Raw genomic sequence first — 26602 nt, 5'->3', positions numbered from 1 at the left:
TTTAAGTAAGAATATCACATGACCTCAAGGGCATTCCCCTGAAACTTATAAATGAAACAGATATTTTAAATAATTTCACCACCACCCCAGTATCATAGAATCATAAAATTGTAGAGTTGGAAGGTACCTGAGCGTATTCTAGTCCAACCCCCTGCAATGTAGGAAGAAACAAAAGCTAAAACAACTTTTTTTCCAGGGAATGTGAATGAAGCAACCGAAATGTGTACTTCATGTGTGTTGCTTAATTTTCGTTTTCATTCAGTTTTTTTGTGGGCGTCTTTCTGCTGTTGTGTGTTATTTAAGTATAGGTTCTTGTTTATGTGTGTGTGTCTGTGTGTGTGTGTGTGTGTGTGTGTGTGTGTGTATATATATATATATATATATATATATATATATATGAATGAGTGAATATATATATGATTCATGAAACACCCAACCCACTTTAATAGAAAGCTACCACCTTGCCAATAAGACTTCTCCTGGTGTGCTAGCTTTCCACTGCAGGGGATTATTTGGAGAAGCCTTCAAATATGTGACATTTCTCTCCCTGCCCTCTCAAAAAAAAAAAAAAAAAAAAGATGGGGGGGAGAGTAAATCTACAACCTTGCACAGCCCTGTCCTAGGACTGCATTGTGCTCTTTTTGCATATTGGAATAGGCCCCCCCAAAAAAATGGATCTTGAGGGGAGTGATAGTGGCCACCCAGACATGCTGTCAGAAAGCTGCTTGGGGCCTGTGAGCAGCAGTTTCTTTGCAGGTTCCATCCTGACATTCTCTTTTCTGCTGCCTCTTCCCAGGTTTTCCTGATCATACATCATGCGCCTCTGGTCAATTCCCTAGCCGAAGTTATTCTCAACGGAGACCTGTCGGTGTTTTTTTCAAAAGCTGAGCAAGACATCCAGAAGAGTTCAGTAAGTGAAAGGAGCATGTGCGCCTTTGCATCCACAACCCCAGGGGGCCCTGGGTCAGGGTTTGTGCACCTGTTTTTGTTTAGCAAGAATCTGGGCATGCGAGGGGGCTGCTTAATTTTTGCAGCTTGTGGTATATAACAGATGGCCAGGCCGCTTGCGTTTGGCAGACCTTGTTCTGTTTAACAAAGAGAGAGAAGGGGGGAAATGTTGTGAGAATGTTGACCTGATCTTGTATGTGAACTGAAATATTAAAAGAAGATATCTGTTACACATGAAAACAATCTTGTCTTCGCAGCACATTACCTCATGCTACGTCTCACCCATTTTTCTTCAAGTGGGTTCTGTTACTAGGAAATCTGTGGTCAGAAGCTTGTGGCCTTTTTCTGCTGCAGCAGTTTTACTTCCACCAAAGCTGTTTTGCAGAATTTTCTCGGGCTTGAGGTTTTTTGTTTTAATTGATTTATTTTGAACTGCGTCTGTGTGTGGTTGGGGAAGATGGAGGTTACGCAGGACTAAACATTGTCTTCTTCTTCTTTTTTTTAAAAAAATAGTTTTTCTATGTAAATGTAACCGTTCAGAAAACCGAAATGTTCTATTGCTAATTCTGGATGTCCGTTTCCTATCAGGAGACGAGAGAAGAAAATGAAAAAAGATGTGCTCTCTACCTGCTTCACAATCTGGGAACTATATTGTGCACTGAGCAGCGTTTGTTAAGTAGGGCAGTGGAGCCCATCAGCCCCAGCCAGCACAGTCTGGAAGGTGCTGAGTTGGCTAGGACTGCAGTGCAGCCTTCATTTAGCAAACAGAAAGTGGGCTTGCTGCTGTAGGGCAGCGAGTGGGAGTGGTGTGAAGTTGGACTATTAAGCACAGTGCTTCAGTAAAGTCCTTCACCCATTTCTCTGATATATATTTTCTGTATATCCTGGTGCATAATTGGAAGGGGTGAAGCTATGGCCCTGCAGAGACAAATGATGTATCCCGGGGATGCCCAACAGGTCGATTGCGATCTACCAGTCGATCCCTAGGAGGTTTTGGTAGATCGCGGTCGATCACTGGCTCCTCCATCCGGCCTCTCCCTGCCCTCTAGATCACTATACCGGAAGACGCAGTTCTCACTGTGAGGCTGACTGTTTCATTAATGATCTCTTGGTGAATGCTTTTTTAAAAAAAATGTTCCTTCACCCTGATCATCCCAAAAAACGGGAATTGCCTCCCTAAAAAAAGTTCAATAACTCTGACCTGAACCCCCCCCCCTCAAAACCACACGTTCCTCCATTAAAAAAAACTCAACAACTTAGACCTGAGTAGTTGTAGATCTACTGCCAGTTTTTAATTGTGTGAGTAGATCGCAGTCTCTTGGAAGTTGGCCGTCCCTGATGTATCCCATTTACTGCATATTACTTCAGTTGCTCTCTGTGTGGGTGCCCTTGAAGATGACTCAGAAACTTCAGCTGGTATTCGGGGCCAGCCCCAGATTGTTCACTGGAGGCTCAGGTGGCTGAGAGTTCCTCTTTCCAGATCTGGACCCTTTTGCTCAGAGATGGCTTGGCCTCTGTTTTCAATCCTCATGTAGTATCCAAAGCGGATTGTTGCAATGCACTCATGCACTCTACGTGGGGCTGCCCGTGAAGGTGACTCGGTGGTCAAAAATGCTGCAGCCAGATTACCGGCTACGGTTCCATTAGAACCCACGCAATTCCCATTTTAAAACAGCTGCAATGCTTTCGAGTTAGTCCCTGGGACTATTTCAAGGTGCTCACATAATATTTAAAGCATGAAACGACATAGGCCCCAAATATCTGAAAGACCACCTCCTTTCCTACAGGCCCCGTTGGCTGTTAAGATCAACGGAGGGGGACCTCTCAGCAGCTGCACTGTCCTCAGATGTTTGGTGTGTGTATGATCAAGCAGAGGGTATTATTTTTGGCAACCCCTAAGATGTGCAACTCCCTCCACACTTTCACTGTATTCATTGAATACTGAAAATGCATCTCTTTACCTAGACCTCTTGTCACTTGAGCTGTATATTTGTAGGACCTACCCTCTTTTTTGTGATTGCAAGGGTTGAAGTTTGGGTAATTTACAATAACAACAGCAGATGCCCCCACCTACCCCCAAAAGCTGTTTGCCTCCAAATAAGAGAAACTTGTCAGAAGAAAGAGTACAGCCCGGCTAATTTTGTGTATGTGTGTGTTGTGAAACCTCTGCAGCAGGTGCGGGGAACCTCTGACTCTCCAGATGTTGTTGGATTGCAGCTCCCTTCATCTCGATAACTTTTGACTGCTGGCTGGGGCTGAACTGAGCTGGAATGAAGCAGCATCTGGAGGATGACCGTTATGCAGTTTTTGGCATTGATTCAGTGGGATGAAATGGAGCCTTCCTCACTGTAAGAAAGCTTGCTTCAGCTACAGGGGTGGAAAGGAGAGCAGAGAAGCAAGGAGCCAGCCCTGTCTTAACGAGAGTCTTCTGTTAGTGCGAAGGGGGTATGAGTGGCATTTACAAGCAAGGTGTCTGAGCAGCATGAGTAGTGGGCCTGGACATGAGAGTGAATGCAGAAAACAAATATTGCATCTGTGTCTTCTTGGAGGTTTCTTTCTGAATCCTTTGTAGTGATAACAGTTTTGAGTCCAGTGGTAGAATCATTTAAGTCCAGTATATCTGAAGGAGCGTCTCCACCCCCATCGTTCTACCCGGACACTGAGGTCTAGCGCCAAGGGCCTTCTGGCGGTTCCCTCACTGCGAGAAGCCAAGTTACAGGGAACCAGGCAGAGGGCCTTCTCGGTAGTGGCACCCGCCCTGTGGAACGCCCTCCCATCAGATGTCAAAGAGAAAAACTACCAGACTTTTAGAAGACGTATGAAGGCAGCCCACTTTAGGGAAGCTTTTGATGTTTGATGCATGACTGTATTATAATATTTTGTTGGAAGCCGCCAGAGTGGCTGGGGAAGCCCAGCCAGATGGGCGGGGTATAAATAATAAATTATTATTTATTTATTATTTATTTATTATCATCATCATCTACAAGCTGCCTTACACTGAGTCAGACCATTGGTCCTTATGGCTCAGTATTGTTTACATGCACAGGGCGTGGCTCTCCGGGGTTCTAGACTAAAGTCTTTTACTTGGAGATGTGGTAGGATTGAACCTGGCAACTTTTGCATGCACGCTTCTTTTCTCCTGTTTTTTTTACACTTCACAGGAGCCACTATTTATCCCTATGAATAGATGCACACATTTTTATTTTGTATTAATTTGCATAGCTCAGTGGTAGAGCACACTGGTGTGTAGAAAGCCCCATGTTCAACTCCAATTAAGGAAATTTGGAGTAGCAATTTTATTTGTGATGCTGGAAAACCACTGCCAGTGAGATTGGGCAGCAGATTTCTGTAGAAAAAAACAGAATTCATGCATGCGACAACATTTTTTTTTAATTGCATATGCATTTCAATCAGGTGGAAGCTTGGTGAATTGCAGCTACAAGTAGCTCTTTATTTTTCTTCTTCAGAGCAGCAACAACTGTTTTCTGGTTTTGCCTGAAGTGTTCAGGCGTTACAGAGGAGCGTGCTTGCCTTGCTATGAGATGTTTCAGAAACCTGAGAAGTGTGATTCTGTTCCCAGCAAGGGGAGGTGGCACGATAGGGTGGTCTCGCTGCCTTGCGGTTGTCTTGGGTCAGTGAGTCACGTGCCTTCACAATATACGCCGCATGACGTGAGGCAGAAGTCACATTCGGCACTTACCTTCCTTCCTGTCAGAATGGTTTCCACTTGCTTCCTGCCCGAATCGGATGTGGCTGGTTCCTGCTGCTTTCTGCTTAGCCTACTTTCTCTCCTTCCTGTAACCTAGAGGTGGTACTTAGCTAGCATGGTTTGATTTCTTATTTTCCCAGCAGGCGTCAATGTGAAAAATGCATGATTTGGTTATACAGTGGTACTTTGGGTTACAAACGCTTCAGGTTACAGACTCCACTTACCCAGAAATAGTACCTCAGGTTAAGAACTTTGCTTCAGGATGAGAACAGAAATCATGGCACGGTGGCAGCAGGAGGCCCCATTAGCTAAAGTGGTGCTTCAGGTTAAGAACAGTTTCAGGTTAAGAACGGACCTCCGGAATGAATTAAGTTCATAACCCGAGGTACTACTGTAATACACTATTCATTTTGTAGGCGGAATTCAGACTTTGCTTGAAACAAAACACAGCCGTGGTTAAGGGGAAATGCCAGCTGCATTTGAACACCATGCTAAACTGCAGATAGGAGAGGTAGTCAGCTGCATTTAGTTTTGCTTTCTGGCTGGTTTCAAAACAAGCCAACTTCAAACCATGGGCTGTGAAACTGGCTTGTTAAACTGGCCTAACTTAACCACAATCCCCAGTCTGGACCACCCAACAAGCTGAGACTCGCAGAAAGCAAAGCTAAGTGCTCATCAAGGATGGGGAGCACGTGAGCCCAGGGGTAAGGCTATCAGTAGCTACTAGCCACAATGGCTATGTTTTACCCCCGTGTTGGAGGCTGTGTATCTCTGAATACCAGTTACTCCTTTAGACGTTGAATGGAATGAAGCAATGGGCTAACCCTTACTTGACTCCATGCTTCAGGTAGGGAGCGAGTCGCCTAAGTGCTATCACACCTTGCTGTTTTGGACTAGGAAACCTTTTATGGTTCCAGTTGAAGTTCTAGACACAGGATGTTTCCAGATGACCTGTTCTTTGAGCATTCATTCTGATGTGCTTGCAGGGCGGCTAGATGACGTCGTGTTAGAGTTATGGCACATTTCCCAGTGCATTTTTCTGCAACTTTCCCTATCGCACAAGTCTGATATTTAGGGGAAGCAGGTTTGTTGCTCAAAACCTCCCAATCAGCTCTTAAGCATTCCACCTGAATTTGCTGGTATGTGATTGAACTCCACCCAGAAATAATGGCAGCCTGGATGTGTCCACAGTGCGAATTCTGGCATGGTAATGGTTTTCCCTAAGCCAAAGTTGGGCCGCTTACATGTTGCTGTGTGGCTCTGTAAGGAAACATCTGGAGTTGCTTTGCATCCTGCTAAAGAGTAACGCTTACCTTTATCAAACATTTTAGCTCAAGACTGGCATCAGATGCTTCATTAAACCTACGGAGACCTTAGAGAGATCCCTGGAAATTAATAAGCATAAGGGCAAGAAGAGGCTGCAGAAGAGGCCCAATTATAAGAATGTTGGGGAGGATGAAGAGGAAGAGAGGGGGCCAGAAGACGCCCAAGAAGGCACAGAGGGCCTGTCCAAAGGCATCAAGCCCACTGGGGAGAGCGAAGGTAAGCATGCCAGTAAATGAAAACCACAACCAGTAATTCACCAATTCCTACTGGGAGTTTATCTTGTGCACATTGGAGATATATTTTGTGGCTTGATTTGCAATGGATGATTCTCCTCTGGAGAACAGAACTTGTTTCCCACACTTTGTTAATTCTGGGTTCGTTAACTCCCTAGTATTTTGTCTCCTGACCTGAATACTGTCAGTTGATCCTAATAAAGGGAATGCACCTTGGTAGCTCAATCGGTAGACCATATGACTCTTAATCTCAAGGTTGTGGGTTCAAGCCCCATGTTGGACAAGATGCCCTTTGTGGTCCCTTCCAATTCTGTGACGGATTGCCTTGTGACCAATGCTCGATATGTAATTCTGCCTCAAGCACCCTATGTTTATTGCTTGTGACACTTTTGTGAATCATCTAAGTTGGAACACTCTCTTGCAGAGCTATAAAAAGGTAACATACAATTCACCTTTTGTTTGCTATACCTCTGTGTAAGGTGAAGTGACCAGTTGTACGTGGTCTACTTTCCTTCTGTCTACCCCTCCTCTCTCTTTTATTAAAAAAACCTAGAATCCCTGTGAGCCATCATCATGTGTCAAGTTTATAAATCAGTAGTTAATAGGACCTCTTCACTGTTAAGATGTAACAACTCTGTTCTTAAGTGATCCTGAGTGCTCTTTCTTAAGAAAAGCATTATCAGACCAGACCAGCAGCCTTTGCAAGAATTCCAATGGGCAATAGATAAGCCATTAACTTCTGACTACCCCTGCACCCTCTAACAAGTACAATCTCCCTAGAAATGTTTCTAAATGAGCTGCTGTTTCTCCACAGAAATTGAGATGGTCATCATGGACCGATGCCAGTTGTCTGTCACTGAGCAAAACATCACGGATGAGGAAAAGAGCGCAGCCGCTTCCGAAATGTCAAACTGGAACAGGTACGGGGGGAGATTTGGCACTGTCAGCCAAGCTCCTACTTGAACACTAGGTTCTCCGAATGATGCTGGGATGCCCAGCTTCCACCATCTCTCACTAGGCCATTCTGGCTGGGGCTGATGGGAGTCGGAGTACCACTTATAATTATCTTTCCTGCTTTTCCTCCCTCTGCCAAGCCACTATTTTAGCTAGTGTCGCAGCTGAAGGCCAAATTGAGGCCCACGTAATGTCCAGCACACCTTCTAGTTTGAAGTGCTGCCTCTTGCATTTAAGCAGCCTTGTGGTGTTAAGCGACGCTCCTGAGTCTCTGAATGGAGCAGTTCAGTGCCCTTCCTAGGAGTGGGGAACCTCTCCTCTTGCCCTTTGTAAAAGCATTGTGTACATTGGGGTGTACTTTAGTTATAATTTGTAGGTGGTAGGGTCCTGATAAATGGCTGCTGGAGTGTTCCCCTCCGCAAAAAACACTCATCACCCCCTTTCTTCCAGGCCTTTCCTTGAGATGGTGTATAATGCCCTGGAATGTGCTGAATTTGATTACTACGCTCTCTTTGTGCTGTGCCTCCTGTACGCCATGTCTCATAACAAAGGTAAGACTGAGCCCAAGAGTGGAGTTTCAACTTCCATCAGCTCTTGCCAGCATGGCCAACCCTTGGAGTGTGATTGGAACTGTAGGCCATCCTTTTTAGGGGTGTTGTAAAAAGCTCGTGATCTGGGTTTGGTCATGATGAATTGGTCAAAGGCAGCACTTTGAATTGGACTTGGAAACTGATTGGCAGCCAGTGCAGTTGAGCCAGGATCGATGTAATAGGCTCAACCCGTCTTGCCCCGGTGAGCAAGCTGGCCGCTGAATTCTGCACCAGCTGAAGTTTCTGGACTGTCTTCAGAGGCAGCCCAACGTTGCAGTTATCTAACCTCCATGTTACTAGAGCATAGGCGGCAGAGGTTAGGCTATCCCTGTCCAGATAGGAGTGCAGCTGGGCCACCAGTCCAAGCTGATGGAAGGCACTCTGCACTGCTGAGGCCACTTGGGCCTCGAGGGACAGCAAAGGATCCAGGAGCACCCCACCACTTCTTTAGAGGGAGTGTAACCTCACCACAAACAGTGCCTCAGCCTTATCTCAATCGAGCTTCAGCTTGTTGGCTCTCATCCAGTCCATTACCAAGGCAAGACAACGGTTCAGCACCTCCACTGCCACACCTGCAGGCATAAAGGAGAAGTAGAGCTGTGTGTCATCAGCATTTTGCAGACAATGTAGAGAGTCACGAACACCTGAAACCACATACTGTTGAGTCAAACCCACTGATCCATCTAGCTCAGTACTCTCCAGGCCAGTAATAGAGAGTCTGCAGCCCTCTAAATGCCTTTGGACTTCCAAATGCTCATCAGGCACAGCCAGTGTGGTCTGTGGCCAAGGATGAAGGGAGTTGTAGTCCCCACAACACTAAGAGGATCACAGGTTCTCCATTCTGGGTCTGGCAGGCTTCTCTCTAAGAGGTTTTTTACTCCTCAATCAGGACCTGAGATCCTTTTTTGTTGGAGACGTCTGCTGTGGAACCACAGGGTTGGCTTCCCTCGGGGACCCTTGTGGGACTATAGCTTCTGTCACCAGGCTTTGGCCGTGGTGGGGCTAATGGAAGCTGGGATCCAAAATCAGCTGTGTACATGTCCTCTGAGCTGTGTATTGTCCTCCACAGATGGGGAGGGGCTGGCTTGATCTAATCCAGACTTTAGCTTTAGAATTCATGTTAAGTCCCCAGCTTTTGTGTGGTGAAGAGTGGTTTTGTGTGTATATTGGATTAAAAAAATCTCTAGGAATCTATGACTTAATCTGTTCTTGCTTACATTTTCCCCATGAATATTATTTACAGAGTGTCATGGTAGCTGAGCTGCAGAAAAAACAGTAGAATTTTCTAACAGTGTAATACTCTTTTCTTGTGGGTTTTTATTTAAATAAACATATGTATAAACAACAGTTTCACTTCATAGGTGTTCTTAAGATTGGAGCAGCCAGTCCCTCATTTGTGCAGTGTAGGTGGAAAATGATTTTACTGGCAATGCTTGGCCAGTTGAGTTCAGGATTGGTAGGCATTAAATGGAGAGGAGCAAATTGTCCTGCTTTCATGACGGAAAGATTTCTTTGGCTATGTATAACTACGGCAATCCGCTTTTTGTGCACAGGGCTTAAATATTACAAAAGGTTCTTACTGTACCATGCATTGTCAAGCAAGGATGGCATTTTGAGACAGCCTCTTCTGAGAAATTGGCTTGCTGCGTTACAGGAACAGCTTGCTATATTATCTGGCTTTAAATTACTTGGAGGCACAAACAAGCCAGTAGTTCCTTCTGTCAGCTCCATTCCCCAAAAATTGTGCATGCCTACGTGCTGTGCTGCAATGGTTGTCAACCTCTTCAGGTCTCAGGACTCAATTTTCACCCCAGCCTTCTGCACAACACCCCCTTTCCCTGTTCCTTCTGTCTGTCTGTCTGCTTCTTTCTCACTCACTCAACTTTCCTGATCTGGTTCCAGCCTCCATCCCCATTTTTCTGTTTGCCCTCCCTTATCTTGTCACTTTAAAAATAAATCAATACAGAAACAGTGCTTATGCCCCCAGCAGTGTTAGAAACTCAGATATATAAGCTAGGTGCCAAATGGCTCCTTAAACCAGGGTTACAGTTGGCGAAACCGAATGTCTTGTTGCCATTTTGAGGCCAGACTGCTCGAAAGTCGTATTTTTCAAGGTGATTTTTTGGCTTCGGAAATTCATTCTGTTTGTGCAGATAAAATATAACAGGTAGGATTCTACAGTCAAGATCCAAGGATCCCCTGGTAGGCACCTCCAGATGGTGGAGACGTCAGGCGCCATCCTGGTGCCCGCGCATCGTCACTTGGTCGCAAGTGGCCGATAGGCAGCTGCAAAATGTGCATGACGAATATCAAACGTTGGCCCTCAGTGTAACTCACCTGAGGTTGGCCTACAACCCATCCTTGCAGCCTTGCTTAACCTTGTGTTCTGCAGACATTGGACTCCAGCTCCCATCAGCACCAGCTAGCACAGTCAATAACCTGGGATCCTGGAAGTTATAGCCCATCCAGTTGGGAAATGCTGTGCTATTGGGGTCTGACACACCTTCTCAAGAACATAAGGAGCTGCAAAGAATAGCCATGGTTGATTCTTTCTTTCCTTGTTGTGTTTCTGCAAGGAGTGGAGAACCTTCTGGAGCGGGAAGGCTCACCAGCTGCGATCAACTTAACACAGTTCTGCTGGGAAGGGAAGATTGGGTGGGGTTGTTGGTGAGGGGCAGGGCGATATCAACAGCCTCACCTAGCAAGGGAAGGGAGGGAGGAGGCTGGAGGAGGCAGCAAGGTGGGCTGTGCAAGAGGACAGCCAAAGAGGTAGGAGCACCCCTGAAAAAAGGAGGTTGATGGGGGTTCCAGGAAGCTCCTATGCCTGCTAGGTAAGATCCCAAACCTCTCTCCAGCTTCACTCCAAAGCAGTGTCCTTAATGCCTAGTCAGGTTTCCCCTGAATGAAGGTGCAGCCACCTGGGGAAGCATAATCTGATGAAATTTGAGACACTAGAGGAAAAACAGGAGTTGGAAGTAGCCGTACCAGAGCTTAGGACACCATAGTATTCCTATTAGAGAAAGGAGTGGTCTAGGGCAGGGGAACCCTTCTTTCTTAGGTTAGATGCTCTTCACTGCCTTAGGTTCCTTTTCTTTTGTGTGGCCTGCCTGTCTTTGAAGTAACAGCAGCATCTCACCAAGGCTTTTATGTTGTGCTTGCCTTGTTCTGTCGAATAGCAGCCTGCCGTGCTTAAGATCAACATATACTACTGATGGTGGGGGTCGGGGTGGATTCAAGGTGCCCTAACCTCTTGGTGTGTGAAAAGACTAGTGGATCTTGAAATTGGATTAGGGAGGCCCAGATCTAACTGGCTACTCAGTTGTGAATCTCACTGGGTGGCCTTGCTCACCCACCTCCAAGTCTTGTGTATCCCTCATCCTCACTCCTTTTGCTGCATTGCTGGGTCAGGATAAAACAGGATGATTCCCCATGTACACCGCCACCCTGAGCTCTTTGCAGCAAAGGCTGAGATACAACTGTGATGAATCAGCAAGGGTTAGACCTGATCAAGCTTGTTATGCTAGTGCCGGCATCCCCAAACTTGGCCCTCCAGATGTTTTGGGACTACAGGTCCCATCATCCCTGACCACTGGTCCTGTTAGCTAGGGATGGTGGGAGTTGTAGTCCCGAAACATCTGGAGGGCCAAGTTTGGGGATGCCTGTGCTAGTGGATTCTTAAACCACAAGCCCATAGGCTCGTATCCAGCTAAGCCCTACTCAGAGTTGACCCATTGCAGTTAATGGGCCTAAGTTAGTCGTGTCCGTTAACTTCAGCTTTGAGTAGGGCTAGCAGTTGGCTGCAACCCATAGACTCTGTCATGGAACTGCAGTATATGATATAAACTAACAAAGTTGTCTGTCTAGGTTCCAGCCCTGCAGCTAGACTGGATTGAAGACCTATAAACCCCAGACGATTATCTCCATTCACAAGTCTTGGCACGTTACTCAAAGTTTATACACAGATCTTCAGATAGATGAGTGAGAGCCTAGCCTTATATCAGATATAATGCCAGAATCATTCCTAAATGCAGGGAAAGAAATGCTTTCCTCTTAGCAGTTGGATTAACATGTTATTTTAGTGAGCTGCAAACAAGCATCTTGATACGTTGAGACCAGTCTTTGGCCCCCATCTGCACCATGCATTTAATAATAACAATAATTTTTTATTTATACCCTTCTCTTCCCAGTTCAGAAAACCGGGCTCAGGGTGGCTAACAACAAATTTAAAACACTTAATCGGTGCAACAAAAAACAGCATAAAATACAGTATAAAACGTGAATAACAATAAATTCAGAATTCAAAAATCATAAATCAATTTAGGGGGAGTCTCATACCTCTTCAAGTAGTTGTGGCTCCTCCCAAAGAATCCTGGGAACTGTAGCTTATCAAGGGTGCTGAGAGTTGTTAGGAGGCTCCCTGTTCCCCTGTACAGGTGCAGTTTCCAGAGTCCCCTGGGAAGAGGGATTAATTGTTAAAGCACTCCGGAATTTGTAGCCTTGTGAGGGGAATGGGGACTCCTGACACCTCCTAGCTCTTTTAACAAACTACAGCTCCCAGCATTTGGGGGATGCCATGGCTGTTTAAAGTGGTATGCCCTGTTTTAAATGTATAGTTCAGATGGAGCCCTAGCGGAATATGCTTTACTCAGCCTTGAAGTCTTTACTAGAGCCTGGATAGCTCATTTGTTTAGAGCATGGTGCTGATAATGCCAAGGTTGCAGTTTCGATCCCAGTATGGGACAGCTGAATATTTCTGCATTGCTGGGGTTGGACTAGATGATCCTCAGGGTTCCTTTTAACTCTACACTTCTATGTTCCCATGGTTCTGTTGAGAGTTCTGATCAGTCTTTGCTGGCCTAGCACAAGGCACCTTCCACCTGTTGTGGGATTTCAACTTTCCTTCCAACTGGGTGAGATACTCTTTAGGGTTTGTTGCTGGGATCAAGACTTAGTTTGGAGGATGTGTTATCATTGCTGTTATCTGGCTTGCTAAAAGACCACCTGGGCGGGGGACAGGTGAGGTCTGATCCACTCATTCTACTCCTTTTAAAAATAGTTGCTGACCAGGCAGTGCCCATCAAGGCAGTTTTGTAACCCTGGCAGTGGTTACCAAGGGTGTTATCAAGATTTTGCTTTGGTCTTATCAACCCAGCAAAACCAGGGATTGGAAGTGTCAAGAAAGCATGTCCCAGGGAGATCTCCGGTGCAGTTGGGTGGTTGAATTGGTGGTGTTGATCAGGGCATTTTGTGCCTCTAAAGACTTATGGGGAGCGCTGGGAGGATTTCAGTTGCTTTTAACTTTTTGTTTCTCACTGCCTCATCTTTTAAAATCTATGTGTGGGTAACTTGGGAAACTGGTGCTTTCCCAAGGCCTGGCTGCCTTTCTTAATTACTGGCTTCTTGGTTCCTTGGAAGTGCGCTTTGGCAAACTGTCACATAGCTGCAATAAACACTTTTTCTGTCTTCAAAGGAATCGAGCCAGTCACGCTGGAGAGAATTCAGCTCTCGGCACTGGATGCTGAAGAGAAGACCTCGTACAATCACGTGCTCGCGGAGAGGCTCATCAGGATAATGAACTATGCCGCTCAGCCAGGTAGAGGGTTTTTTGTCTCAACTGCTGCTCTTTTACTTGCATTAAAAATGGTTGAGAACGGCAAGGGGCAATATAAAATATTTAAATAATTGAAGTAAACACCTGTTGTTGTTGTTGTTGTTAATAATAACAATGACAACAACAACATTATTTGGCTAAAAGAGGCTCTCGGAGCTGCTCATAAATATCTGTGACAGTCCCAACCATCAGGTTCATGGTCTTAGGAGATACAGTCAAACCCCAGTTAAAAAGTTCCAAAAGTTCAACAACCGAGGCGCGGCTTCCAGTTGGTTGTATGGGGCTTCCTGCACTCAAGCGGAAGCCGCGTCAGACATTTGGCTTCCCAAAAACATTCAAAAACCGGAGCATTTACTTCCAGGTTTTTGGTATTTCAGGAGCCAAAACGTTCCAAAACAGAGCCGTTCGAGAACCTAGGTTTGACTGTACAGTGGAACCTCGGTTTTCAAGCATCTCAGAAGCCAAACAATTTGGAACCTGAATGCTGAAAACCCAGAAGTAATTGCTTCCGTTTTCAAATGTGCCTCGGAAGTCAAACAGCTTCAGAGGCACGGTCCGTCCCCCCCCCCCCCCGTTGACTTTGCAGCCAGCCCTTTGATCCTTGGTTTTCGAATGTTTTGGAAGTCGAACAGTCTTCTGGAACACATTACGTTCGAAAACCAAGGTTCCACTGTACAACGGGGGGGGGGGAGAGATGAGGGGGGAGAATGCGGAGGCGGAGTTAAAAGTTCTTAGTTGTAATGGTCTCAGTGAATCGTTCTGTTAATCTCTAGAGAGCACGGCTGCTTTGGCCAAATTGTGGGTTTGGGTTTTGTTAGGACTAAGCTGGATAGGCTTCCACACTACTGTAGAAGAGAAACAACAGTTCTTTCCCAGTTCTTTTCTATGCTCCAATGTTTGTTTGAGTGCAAGAAGTGTTTTGCATTTTGTACTTAAAACATGCCACAGTGCTGAGATACTTGAATTTGACTAGCGGTGCTAAAGCGCTGGCCCGTAAAGCTGAGACGTCAGCAACTTGATCTCAACAATCTCTAACTTTTTCCTGCCCTCCTCCCCCCCCCCCCAACATACAGATGGGAAAATTCGCCTGGCTACATTGGAACTTGGCTGCTTGCTACTGAAGCAGCTGGTGATGTCCAAACATGGTAGAATTATAAAGGATGTTCACCTTGCCTGTTTGGAGGTGAGTGTTTGCGGGGTTTGGACACCTTTTTCCTCTTAACTGCTGGTATGTAAGTGTCAAAATTTCTCTGATTGCTAACAGTCCATCTTTACGAGTAGAACCCTGTCAAGGCAGCACACATATTCAAAAGATGAAATGAAATTTCCAGAATACGTTCATTTTTTAAAAAAATCTAAGACTTTTTTTTTTTTGCTAGCTGTTCTCTAAACCAGTGTCTGATTGGGCTGGAATCCATGCCTTAGTACAAGCAGAACTGACAGCAAAGAGTTAGGAGTCGAAGAAACTGCTACAGCTCTGTCACCAGGGTGTGCCGAATCTGACTGCTTTGTTCCACATCATTCCATTGGTCTTTCTGGTCTCATCATGGTCTTGGGAGGGGAAGGGGTAATTTCCCAGTGCTGGGAAAATTTAATCAGTAATTGCTAGGGATTGAGCCTGGGACTTGCTTATTTTATTGTATTTATTAGATTTCTATACCGCCCTTCATCACAAGTTCTCAGGGTGTTCACAAGATAAAAATACACGGCAAAAGCACAGATAAAAGAGTTAAAATGAAAACGACACAACGTATGAACAGCAATATGTGGGCTGTCACTGGGTTACAGTTGCTATTGGTACATGTTAGCACCTTCCTCTTAATACGGGCAACCCCCCTGTTTACACATGTCCAACTGTGTGCAACTGTGTGTGTGCACATCGCACCAAACTCAGAAATGGAAATGTCACTGAAATGTTGCTAAAAGGGCAGAACGGGGTATTTGCAGGCTTTTTCGATATGTTTCAATTACCGTATTTTTCGCCCTATAGGACGCACTTTTCCCCCTCCAAAAATGAAGGGGAAATGTGTGTGCGTCCTATGGGGCGAATGCAGGCTTTCGCTGAAGCCTGGAGAGCGAGAGGGGTCGGTGCGCACCGACTCCTCTCGCTCTCCAGGCTTCAGGAAGCTATCCGCAAGCCTTGGGAGCCCGTGGGAGTTCCCGCCGGGCTCCCTAGGCTTGCGGATAGCAGCCTGTTCTGGGGGCTGGGGTCAGGGGAAGCTCGGGCTTCCCCCGCCCCAGCCCTGCACCTGGGGGGGGGGGGGAATTTATAAAAAAAATTCTTTATCCCCCCCCCCCCAAAAAAACTAGGTGCACCCTATAGGGCGAAAAATACGGTACATGCAATTTCACTGATGCATGTGGTGCCTTGGAACGTAACCCCCACGTAAAGGTTGGGGGCTGAACACGTTAGAACCTTTCTGAAGCAGTCTGGATTCTGCCCATCTCATCAGGTAGGGGTAGCTGACATGGCGCCCTCCATATCTTGTTGGACTCCAACTCTCGTCATCCCGATCATTGGCTGCACCGCCTAGGGCTGATGGGAATCCCGCCCCCACCAAGTTTGCCACCCCTGCACTGGAGAGTGCCGTGAGATGTCCTTCTCTTTCTTTTAACTGGCTTTCCAGGGGGGAAGCAATGGTATTGGGGAAAGACATTTGCTGCTTTTAAAGCCTTATTGAAAGCTGCCCACTATGAAGTAGAACTGAGCCGTATCCTTCTCTTTCTAGGGCGCGAGAGAAGAAAGTGTTCACTTGGTGCGGCGTTTTTATAAGGTACAGTATTCTCATGCTTTCCATGTTTCCCTAACCTCTGAATACAGGGGAAGATAGAGGGAGCCAGCGGGGAACCTTTTAAAGTACATGGTTGCCTTTTCGTAGCTTAATAAGAATAGAACCTATGACATCACTTACTTGACAGGAATTACATGGTGCTTTCACCAGACTCTGGTAAAGCCAACATGGTGGACTCTTCTAGAAAATGTTGGACTACAACTCCCATCATTACTGGCTATCGGCCATGTTGCCTGGTTCTAATGGGAGCTGTAGTTCATCAGGGCCTACAGAGCACCATGATAGTTATCCCAATCTAGACCAAGGGTGGGCAATTCTGAGGGCCAATGAGCCACGTATAGTCAACAACACCATCTCTGTAGCCTTTGAAGTCACCTCATGCTAGTAGAGTTGCTAGCAGGTTTCTACCATAAACTAGACTGGTTTATGAGCACAAAACGGAAGTGCTGCCGCTGCCTTCAGCTAGGTTTTTCTGGCCCCTGAGACCCTACCTATTTTGGTGGTGGCGGCCAGTGACTGGGGTCATTTTGCTGCTGCTGCCTTGCATGTGAGTCGACCCTTATCTGACTTCCTATTTAAAAGTCTGGAAGTTTATAAACAGGAAGATCAGCAGAAACGGCCTCTTTGCCAGGCACTCAAGCCGTTTCGTGGCGATGACCCATTTCCAAAGCTGCTTTGTTTAATTAAGGCCAGGCGCCATGTTTTTCCACATGAGGCAAATCAAGCAAGGCACCCGCCACTTTGGCGTTTAGGAATCGCAGCCTTGACAGGGGGAGATAAGCAGCTGGCAGCTTATCCAGACAAAGGGAAGCTGTAGCTCTTTTCATTCCTAGTTTGGTCAAAAGTGGTCCTTGAAGAATGTGGGTAAGGTGGGAAGTTTTAAGACCATCGTATAATGAGAAGCAGAGGGAATGTTTATGGAGGGGCAAATGCATTCCTCTTGTTTCCTTTTACAGGGCGAAGAAATTTTTCTGGATATGTTTGAAGACGAATACAGAAGCATGACTGTAAGTACTTCATGAGATGGCCGTGTGGATGGCGAGGGGCAAAAGGGAATGTTAACATGTCTCATCTTAGAGTACCACACTTTAAAATAATAATAATCAGGAGGCTAAACATTAATTGTGTGCACACATGTGTAGAAATGTTAAAATACTCAGAACTCATAGATTTATAATGTGTGAAGTTATCAAAATTCCACAGCATTTGCTTATCATACATAACAACGTCTTAGACAAGGCATGGAATATCAGCACAGTGGTAAATATGGCAAATTATCATTTGGTCTGACCTAACAGGCTTTACAAGATGGAAAAGTTCCATGTACACAATTTTTTGTTGTCTGGCGTAGTATAGTTAGCTAGTTTTTAACTATTATTATTTTAACAACCTTTCCGCAGGAAGAGGGTGGGGAAATAGTATTAAAGCTACAGTTGATTTTAAGGTTGCGCTTGGGTTTATGTCACATGTTAAGTGTGAAATTCCTTTCCCAGCTTAAGCCCATGAATGTCGAGTACTTGATGATGGATGCCTCCATTCTGCTGCCGCCAACAGGAACCCCTCTCACTGGGATTGACTTTGTGAAGAGGCTGCCCTGCGGAGATGTGGAAAGAACGCGGAGGGTGAGGTTTTTTTAATTCAGTACATTTTTATCCCCCTTTCCCTCCCTCAAATGTGCTCAGAGGTGTGGGTGTGTGCAGAAGCCTTCCCCAATCTGGTGCCCTTCAGGTGTCTGGGGCTGCAGTTCCCATCAGCCCAGGTGACTACTGTTTCGTAGAATTCTTCAGTGTGGTGGGAGGATATATAATTTCTTCAAAAACCCATCTTATTTCGAATGAATATATGTAAATGAAAATATCAAATGCTGTGGAACAGTGCCACCCATAATGAAGAATTCTACGAAAGAGTAGTCAATATCCGGAATCACTGTCCAGTGTTGGACATCATATTGGCTGAATACACAAAGCTTCACAGCTTGTCTTTCATCGTACAAAGTCGCTTCATTTAAAGATTTTCAGAGACTTTTAGACTAAAAATTTCATTTTGGACTTGTTATGGTTTGAAGGAGTTCTATAAAAGATTGTCTATTGAATATGTACATGGTCATCGTGTTGCCTAGACATTGCTGCCGTTCTCTTTGCAACACAGGGGTTTGTTTGTCAGCTCTGCTTTCCAGCCTATCCTCTTAAGAGCTGGCATAGGGCAGAAAGGACTGTGGCTGCACTGCCCTTGGCATCCTTTCTTCCTGTAGAAGCTGCCATGGGGACAGGATCAAGGCAGCAAGCCTGTGTTCTCTTTCCCCCAGTAGTTTCGTTTTGGTTTTTCAAGGCTTGGCTGGGAAACAGCTAAGAGAGTGTTGGTAGCATTAGTCGCTGCCATGCCATGGAGTCCTGTTGATCAAGAAGAAGAAGAGTTTGGATTTGATATCCCGCCTTTCACTCCCTTTAAGGAGTCTCAAAGCGGCTAACATTCTCCTTTCCCTTCCTCCCCCACAACAAACACTCTGTGAGGTGAGTGGGGCTGAGAGACTTCAAAGAAGTGTGACTGGCCAAAGGTCACCCAGCAGCTGCATGTGGAGGAGCGGAGATGCGAACCCGGTTCCCCAGATTACAAGACTACCGCTCTCAACCACTACACCACACTGGCTTTCCTGATCAACCAGAAGGGAGAAAAGAAAGCCACACTTCTTACTCTCCTAGAAAGCCCCACATTTGCTGCAAAATTTGGGAGCAACACATCCAGCTGTTCTGACGTGGGTGTGTGTTGGGGTTGATTGGCATTTGACTTCTTGGTGCAGTCAGGCCCTAGAAAAGAAAGCCACACTTCTTACTCTCCTAGAAAGCCCCACATTTGCTGCAAAATTTGGGAGCAACACATCCAGCTGTTCTGACGTGGGTGTGTGTTGGGGTTGATTGGCATTTGACTTCTTGGTGCAGTCAGGCCCTAGATAAACAATAAGCCAGAGAGTTACGGGGGTGTCCCCACCACCACCTAGAGATCTTTAGAGAGGTCCCATGTTGCTCTTTGCACAACAGACAGGTTAAGCATACCATTTACATTTTCCAGTTGCTTCTTGACACCTCTCTGATAACATCGCCAGAAGCGAAGGGAGGATCTGGAGATGCTCTGAAAAAGAAAACTCTTCTGTTTGTCCTAGTAGGGTTTGTTTGTTTCTTAAGGTGTTTGCTGGATCAGCAAACCATGTTCTTCTGACTGTGAGGCTCCTGGTGAGCTGAACAACCTGTACTCAAATAACCTTCCGTTTGGAGCTCTGGCTAGGAAATTGATTTGTTTCATTTTCTGCAGAAAACACAATACCACATAGATGTGCTTGCTTCCGTTGTATTGATGGCACACTAGTTTAGGCCGCTTTCATCCTTTCAGCGTACATAGAATTGCTGTATCTTCGGGGAGGAAGAAATGAATTAGCGACAACATCTTTTTTTCTTTTTGGTCTTGAGAACTTTCTTGGAAATACCAGCAATCAAGACGGCCTTTCTAAGCCCTTCTGTTTATTCTGCCTTGTCACTTCGAGACACAGGATGTATCTCTTATCTCGTTTGCTTGAACTTCTTGGAAAGCCAGGGACCCTTTTTCCTAGAACAGAACTTTGATTCCTTTTGAGGCACTTCTGATTAGCTAGCAGAGTTGTTTTCGGAAGTTCGGAAACACTTTTTTTCTTCTTCTGTGTGAGCCCAGGGCCATTCCATCCTGATTTCCAAAGCTAATGCGCTTATCTTTTAAAGCATGAGAAGCTAGACCAGCTGTTTGAAGCTTTCTCCTTTAATCTGTCATCTTGCTGCAGAAACAAGTGGTGGTTGCCTTCCTCTTCATGCCCAAAATTTGTTCTTAAAAACATAGGTTGCATTCCAAGGATTCATTTCTCTTTAAAAAAAAAATTTATTATTATTTGCATTTTGTCTATAGAAAGCCACAAACCATTTCCTTCTTGTAGAGCCCTTTAGGGCTTATTGCTTTGACTAACACAGGTGAATGCTCCAGTTGCCCCCTTTCCTAAGTAAAAATGAGCCTGGCCAAGGTTATTCAGGCTGAATTTATGATGCGAGGCTTTCACCAGAAGGTTCTCGGAAACTAGAATTGGTTTCAAAGGCAACCGCCAGGCCTGTTAGCTGCAGGAAAAACAAGGTTCAATTAAAGAAAACAAACAAACAGGTTCACTGGCTGCCAATGAATTTTCAGGCCAGTTCTAGATACTGCTGTTGATTTTCAGAGCCTTATATAGTATCTGGATACAGAAAGCATAAAAAACTACACTCTCCTGCAAAAAAATAGGGAACCTGCTCATAGTTAAAGATATTCCCCAGAGTCCCTGTATTGGGTCCCTTCAGCAGACCCTTCAAGTAAGCCTCCTTTTTGGCCAGATGAAATCACCATTGGGTGATTATTTGCCTCCTCCTCTTCCACTGCTAGGGCTGCTAAAAAGAAATATTTATTTCCAGTAAAACAAAGCCAGAGTAAGGAGTGATTCTCCATTCTCCATTAGCCTTCACCTGGCAGGGCCTTGTCTATGATGGGATAGCAGAAGTGCCCCATGATTCTTGTAAATGCTGGAGGAGGAAAAAACCTGGGACGGATGGTGGTCAGGAATCCTGTTGCTCCCCATAGGTTGTACAGTGGCATTAAGATCTGTGTGCTATCAGCAAGCCCCACTTGCCTAGGGAACAACTGGAAGCTCATCCGATTGTTCCTCTTTGCCTCTCACATGGATGATGTTGTATGATGTCAGGTGTGGGGCAAGGGGACTTGGTATGGGGAAAATGTCCTCAGTGGCCAAATTGCCCACAGGCCAAAGGTCCCCACCCTAATCTAAGACAGGTTTTGGTTTATTATTATTATTATTATTATTACCTTTAAAAAGAAAGAATCAGCTTTTTTCACTTGTGGTTTTCAGGCCATCAGAGTCTTCTTCATGATGCGGTCCCTGTCGCTGCACCTCCAGGATGAGCCAGAGACTCAGCTGCCGTTGACGAGGGAGGAGGACTTAATTAAAACCGATGACGTCCTAGACTTGAGTGAGTAAACAGTGGCCCTTGGAATGAGGACAAAAGTGCATTCTCCAAAGAAAGCCATTCAAAGCCTCAGGGGGAGAAAAGTAAGGATTAACAAGACAGTGCTGAACTGGAATGTCTAGGCTTCTTGGTCCTGTTGGGGTTTGCTAAACCCCTCATTTTCTCACTCAAAAAGGGAGAGAGGAGTTTTTGCAAGAATAACTTGAGTTCCCTGCTCTTCCAAAGACTGGGCCTTTGCAAAGCTGCCCGCAATGCATAATAAGATCCCTAGGGTTTTCCTTTGTCCCGGAGAATGTTTGGAGCCTCCTAGTTGAAGCGGTCGAGCTTAGAAGAGACTTGCAATTTTTTTGTTGGGGGGGGGGGAGTGGGAACAAGTAAAGAATGTTGGGAGATCTCCACACCTCTTGACTCTTTCACTCCTAGTCTCCATCCACCTCCAAGAGCTTCTGGGGGTGACCAGCTTGTTGAAGTCTGCCATATTATCATCCTGGCTGCCTAAGTTGGGTTCAGTGGTGATGCAAATGGCGAAGCAGTTCTTAAAGTGAGGGGTATCTGAGCTAGGAGAAGAGGGCTGGTTTCCCCTCACAAATGGGCAAATAGGGGCATTTTTTATTTGTGAGGGTCTTTATCTTTGTTTTTGACGGGAGGGTTAAAAAAACCTGTTGCCAAAGTAACACTAACTGGAAGTCATGAATACCCAAAATAGCCATACGACATTCTGGTAATGCCCCGCTCTTTTGTTATGAAAATAAATTGTGTTTGCTGGGAAATCTAGAGTCCTTGTTTCCATCTTGGCACATGCAATACATATTAATAGAAAATGTCAGTCATATTTGGTATTTCAAAGAATTAATCTTACTGTAATGGCTGTTCTAGGCAGTTGAGCCTTAAGTCAATTCATCTGGCTCTCCCTTGGCCGGCGACATTGAACAAGCCCAGCTGCTCCAGCTCACTTGAATAAAACAGTGATGTAGTTGTGAGAGATCTCAGTTCCACCCGCCCCACTGCACAGGCTTCTGGAAGAGGCATTGGTAGTACTCCCAATCAAAATAGCAGGATCTGTAGCCACAGTGAGCATGTGCTATTCCGAGATCAAAGTCTCCCATTGAAATTAATGGATCTAGATAACATTGCAGGGTAGATAACTTGAGACCAGATTACCTAAGGGGTCAGCTTGCCCCTTATATCCCTGCTTGGCAACTGCATGGCTCAGATGGGGCACTGCTGAGAGTACTGCATGTCCCAGAGTTGTGCTTAGTCCGTACTAGAAATTGGTCTTTTATTGCTGTGGCTCTAGTCCTCTGGAATTGGTTACCAACTGGAATTAAACAGGTGCCCAGCATTTTGATGTTTGGATGCCTACTGAAGACGGTTTGTTTCACATTTTTCCTGAGACATGACCTAGTCATATATGAAATACTAAGCGTAAATCCGCAGGAATGGTTTCCTTGTTTTAAGAATTTGTATTCTTTGTATTTTATTTTTGCTGTACATCGCTTTGGTGTCCTTTGACTTGTCAAGCAGTTCATAAATGGTTAAATAAATCAATGTCAGCCCACTGATTTCAGAGGTCCTGCTCTTGAGTATGAGAATTGCTAGGAAAGGAATAGAAAGTAAATGAAACAGCCAGTGTTTTAGTGCCCATATATAACACTATGTTGCAGCTACCTTTTGAAATACTGTGTACGATTCTTGTCACTGTCTCAAAAACGGCACCTAGAATTTTTTTAAAAAAGATATTTGAAATTATCTCAGGTGGTTGGCGTACTTTCCCGCTGAGGAAAAGGGAACATGTTTAAAAAAGTGGATAGAGAAAAGTTTTTCTCTTCTCTCAGAACACTAGAACTCATGAACATGCAGCGAAGCTGAATGATAGAAGATTTAGGGCGGATGAAGAAAGTCCTTCACGCAGCACATACTTAAACTGTGGCACTCACTCTAACAGGAGACGGTGATGGCCACCAACTTGGATGGCTTTAAAAGAGGATTAGACAAATTCATGGAAGAGAGGGCTATCACTGGCTTCTACCCACGTTGGCTCTGCTCTGCCTCCACAGTGGTAATCAGTAAAGCTTCTGGATGCCAGGGGAGAGAGCTCTTGTGCTCCACTCCTGCTTGCAGGATATTTATAGAATTTTGCATGGTGGAAATGATGGATAAAGAAAGAATTTTCTCCCCTCCGTCTCTCATAATTCTAGAACGTAGGTTCCTCCATTTAAATGGACTGGCAGTAGATTTAGGAGAGAGGAAAGCACTTCTTCACCCAACACAGGATGGATTTGTGGAATTTGCTACCACAAGATGTGGAAATGGGCATGAGTTTCTGCTATAAAGGGAGCGCTGAAATGTGTGGGAGTCAACACTTTGTTTTGCAATGTGCTGACAACATCTGTGCACATCTGTTAGCACAAGACGTGGAGCATGACTGTGAAATTGCCGTTTGGAGAATAGGCGCAATGCATTGCCAATTAGATGTTATTTAGGGAAATGTCAAGACTGAATTGACACCATTTCTTATGGTCCTAGGAATTGTGTGCGTTTGAGTTTTTAGCCTTGGTTCTGTCAGGAAATGAACTCCCTGTGCTGAATTTAAGTAAGCAGCTTGTAAGCTAACGGGAAATGTGATTATAATCTATCTGTCGGGTATTTTATATGGGTGTTCTTAAAGCAAATCAAATTGCAATATTCTTTTTTGGCTTTCAAATGTAATGGTGTCGTCGTTTCCTGCATATTGATTGTTTGATTGGTACCTGCCTCCCCCTGCTTCATTGATGCAGTTTAATGTATATTCCTGTAACCTTCCTCTGTTTTTATAGAACAATCACAATTGAGCTATGAGGCATTAAAGTGCATTTCGCAGTTCAGTTTTCCAATGTCTCTTGTCTCAACGCACACAGTTTCCCAGCCCCCTGATATTTTTGCCATTGCAAAGATTAAATATCAGATTGGTCACTTTTCCTGGAAATTCACATTATTTATAGTCTGTGGAGACTAGCCATTTTCCCCCACAGAGATTTTGCTGTAGGTTTAGATAATGGGGTGGGGGGAGAGAGATGCTTTCATTGGTCTAGCCCGGACTTTACAACACTTTACATCACTTGGGGACCAGTTGGAGATGGAGGTTTTTCTGTGGCACCTCCTACTTGGGAGCTAGCATCCCCACCCAAAAGGCTGCTCCTATACATGCAGAGCATGTTTACAGTTGCTTGGAGCACCAGATGTCCCTTAACGAGGAACCAAAAACTATGTAGTTTGGCCTGCTTACCCCTCCTTTCCAAGGAAATGGGTGTACACTTAGCTTGGTTGTATTGCAGAAGCTCAAACACATTATTTCAGGCAGTATGTAATGCACCTCTCCTTAATAGGAAGGGGACGCATCAGGACATTTTGGACTTTTCAGTTAAGAACAAAAGGCAAGTAAGAGGAGATGTGATTGAGATACATAAAAATATGCATGTTGTGCAGAAACCTGACAGAGAAAAGCCTTCCTCCCTCACGGTACTAGAATTTGTGGACATCCAGGGAAGGCGAATGTTGGAAGATTTGGGGCAGACAAAAGAAACTGCTTCTTTGCAAAATACGAGTTAAACTGTGGACTTTGCTTCCACAAGTGGTAGTGCTGGCCCCCAAGGCGGATGGTTTTTAAAAGAGAACGAGACAAATTAATGGAGGGCAAGGATCTCAGTGGCTACTAGCCGTGATGGCTAGACTCTACCTCAACTATCAGAGGCAGCTAGACGCTGAATACCAGCGACTGGAAATCACAGCAGGGGAGAGTGCTGTTGTGCTCAGGTTGCGCTTGCTTCCAGGACAGCTAGGGTTGCTGTGTGTGGGTCTCTGCATGGGGCCTTAACGCACAAAGGATTTATTCCCAGAAAAGCATCATTGCAGCCATCCACAACCTATTGCCCACCAAATATTGTTGGATTGCAACGCCTATCATCCCTAGCATGGCAAACTTTCAAGGGATTATGGGAGTAATAACAATAATAATATATTTATATCCTGCCCATCTGGCTGGATTTCCCCAACCACTCTGGGTGGCTCCCAACAGAATATTAAAAATGCGATAAAACTTCAAACACTTTAAAAGTCCCTATACAGGGCTGCCTTCAGATGTCTAATAAAAGTCAGATACTGTAGTTGTTGATTTCCTTGACATCTGATGGGAGCGTGTTCCATAGGGCGGGTGCCACTACCAAGAAGACCCTCCACCTGGTTCCCTGTAACTTCGCTTCTCGCAATGGGGGAACCGCCAGAAGGCCCTCGGAGCTGGACCTCAGTGTCGTGGTCCAGACACATCTGGAGGGCTGTATTAAACAATGGTTGGAGAAGGCTGTATTAAACAATGTAGCAAGAAAAAATGCATGCAGTAGATTGATGTAGATGTCAACAAAACTAGTTGAGAATATGAAAGCACTACAATCAAAGGTATCTCTTGAGAATATTGTTTTCTAGGAAAGTATCCAGTTGCCTCTGATGGTGCTTCCTCTCCTCTCCCCCCCTCCTTTTTCCATTTCAGATAACAGTGATTTAATTGCCTGCACTGTGATCACAAAAGATGGCGGTCAAGTCCAGAGGTTTCTGGCAGTGGATATTTACCAAATGAGTTTGGTGGAGCCGGACGTTGCCCGCTTAGGTTGGGGAGTGGTGAAGTTTGCAGGTCTTCTCCAGGTGAGTGTAAAATATGGTAAGATTTAAAGCAGCAAGTCTAATGAATCAAACCTTGTGCTCTAGGGGGATGAGGCATCAAAACAAGGTGCATCCTTGGTCACCAGTGGTGAAGAAAGATTGCCTTAAGGCAATGAGGCACGGACCTTATTCCAAAGTTGAGCAAAACCAATCTGCCTTGCTGCGTTTCTCCTGCAAGTGGAGGGGTTTGGGGCAGACACAGGACCTTCTGAATTGTTTGCGTGGCATTCACTGAGTGGTAGAGCATCTGAATGCCCCAGGAAGGGCTGTGAAAGACCCCTGCCAATATCCCACAAAAGCGTTTGCCAGGCCAGTGTATCCAATACTGTTCTTGATGGACCCAATGGTCTAGCTCAGCTTCCTGGGGTAATAGGCAGATTACTTAATAGAGGCTTGTCCCAGCAAAATTTAATAATAATAATAATAATAATAATAATAATAATAATAATAATAATTTATTATTTATACCCCGCCCATCTGGCTGGGTTTCCCCAGCCACTCTGGGTGGCTTCCAACAAAGTATTAAAATACAGTAGTCTGTTAAACATTAAATACAGTGGAATTTATGTCTTACCTTGTGTATCGCAGAACACGTGATTTAAATACTACTACTAGGGATACATTCTCAGAACAGGGTTCTGTGTGAAAGCATTGCTGCAATGTACGGAAGTTCCTTTCCACCACACTTCCCTCCCTGTCAGAGTAATATTCATTGCC

At 45.1% G+C, this 26602-nt stretch overlaps 2 protein-coding genes across 8 annotated transcripts in view; both read left to right on the top strand.

Moving 5' to 3' along the window:
* The window catches only part of CIITA (class II major histocompatibility complex transactivator), a 1021617-nt gene that overhangs the window by 82511 nt on the left and 912504 nt on the right, over window positions 1–26602 (top strand). The window lies entirely within an intron of this gene.
* CLEC16A (C-type lectin domain containing 16A) overlaps window positions 1–26602 on the top strand; it is a 92484-nt gene that overhangs the window by 21442 nt on the left and 44440 nt on the right. For all 6 annotated transcript variants that reach the window (XR_014504904.1, XR_014504905.1, XM_083413366.1 and 3 more), the window contains exons 9-19: window positions 797–910; window positions 5989–6199; window positions 7031–7136; window positions 7621–7721; window positions 13231–13353; window positions 14445–14554; window positions 16101–16145; window positions 17120–17170; window positions 17657–17785; window positions 21076–21196; window positions 25716–25867. Coding sequence is in view for 4 of the 6 variants with exons in the window: in XM_083413366.1 (XP_083269492.1) it covers window positions 797–910; window positions 5989–6199; window positions 7031–7136; window positions 7621–7721; window positions 13231–13353; window positions 14445–14554; window positions 16101–16145; window positions 17120–17170; window positions 17657–17785; window positions 21076–21196; window positions 25716–25867 (1263 nt within the window). In the remaining 2 variants the exon portion in view is untranslated. The remainder of the gene's footprint in view (window positions 1–796; window positions 911–5988; window positions 6200–7030; window positions 7137–7620; window positions 7722–13230; window positions 13354–14444; window positions 14555–16100; window positions 16146–17119; window positions 17171–17656; window positions 17786–21075; window positions 21197–25715; window positions 25868–26602) is intronic.

Source organism: Podarcis tiliguerta (genome assembly GCF_965153285.1).
Source record: "Podarcis tiliguerta genome assembly, chromosome: 14".
Classification (NCBI taxonomy): Eukaryota; Metazoa; Chordata; class Lepidosauria; order Squamata; family Lacertidae; genus Podarcis; species Podarcis tiliguerta.
The sequence above is the reverse complement of the archived record's forward strand: the minus strand, read 5'-3'. Positions and strand labels throughout refer to the sequence as shown.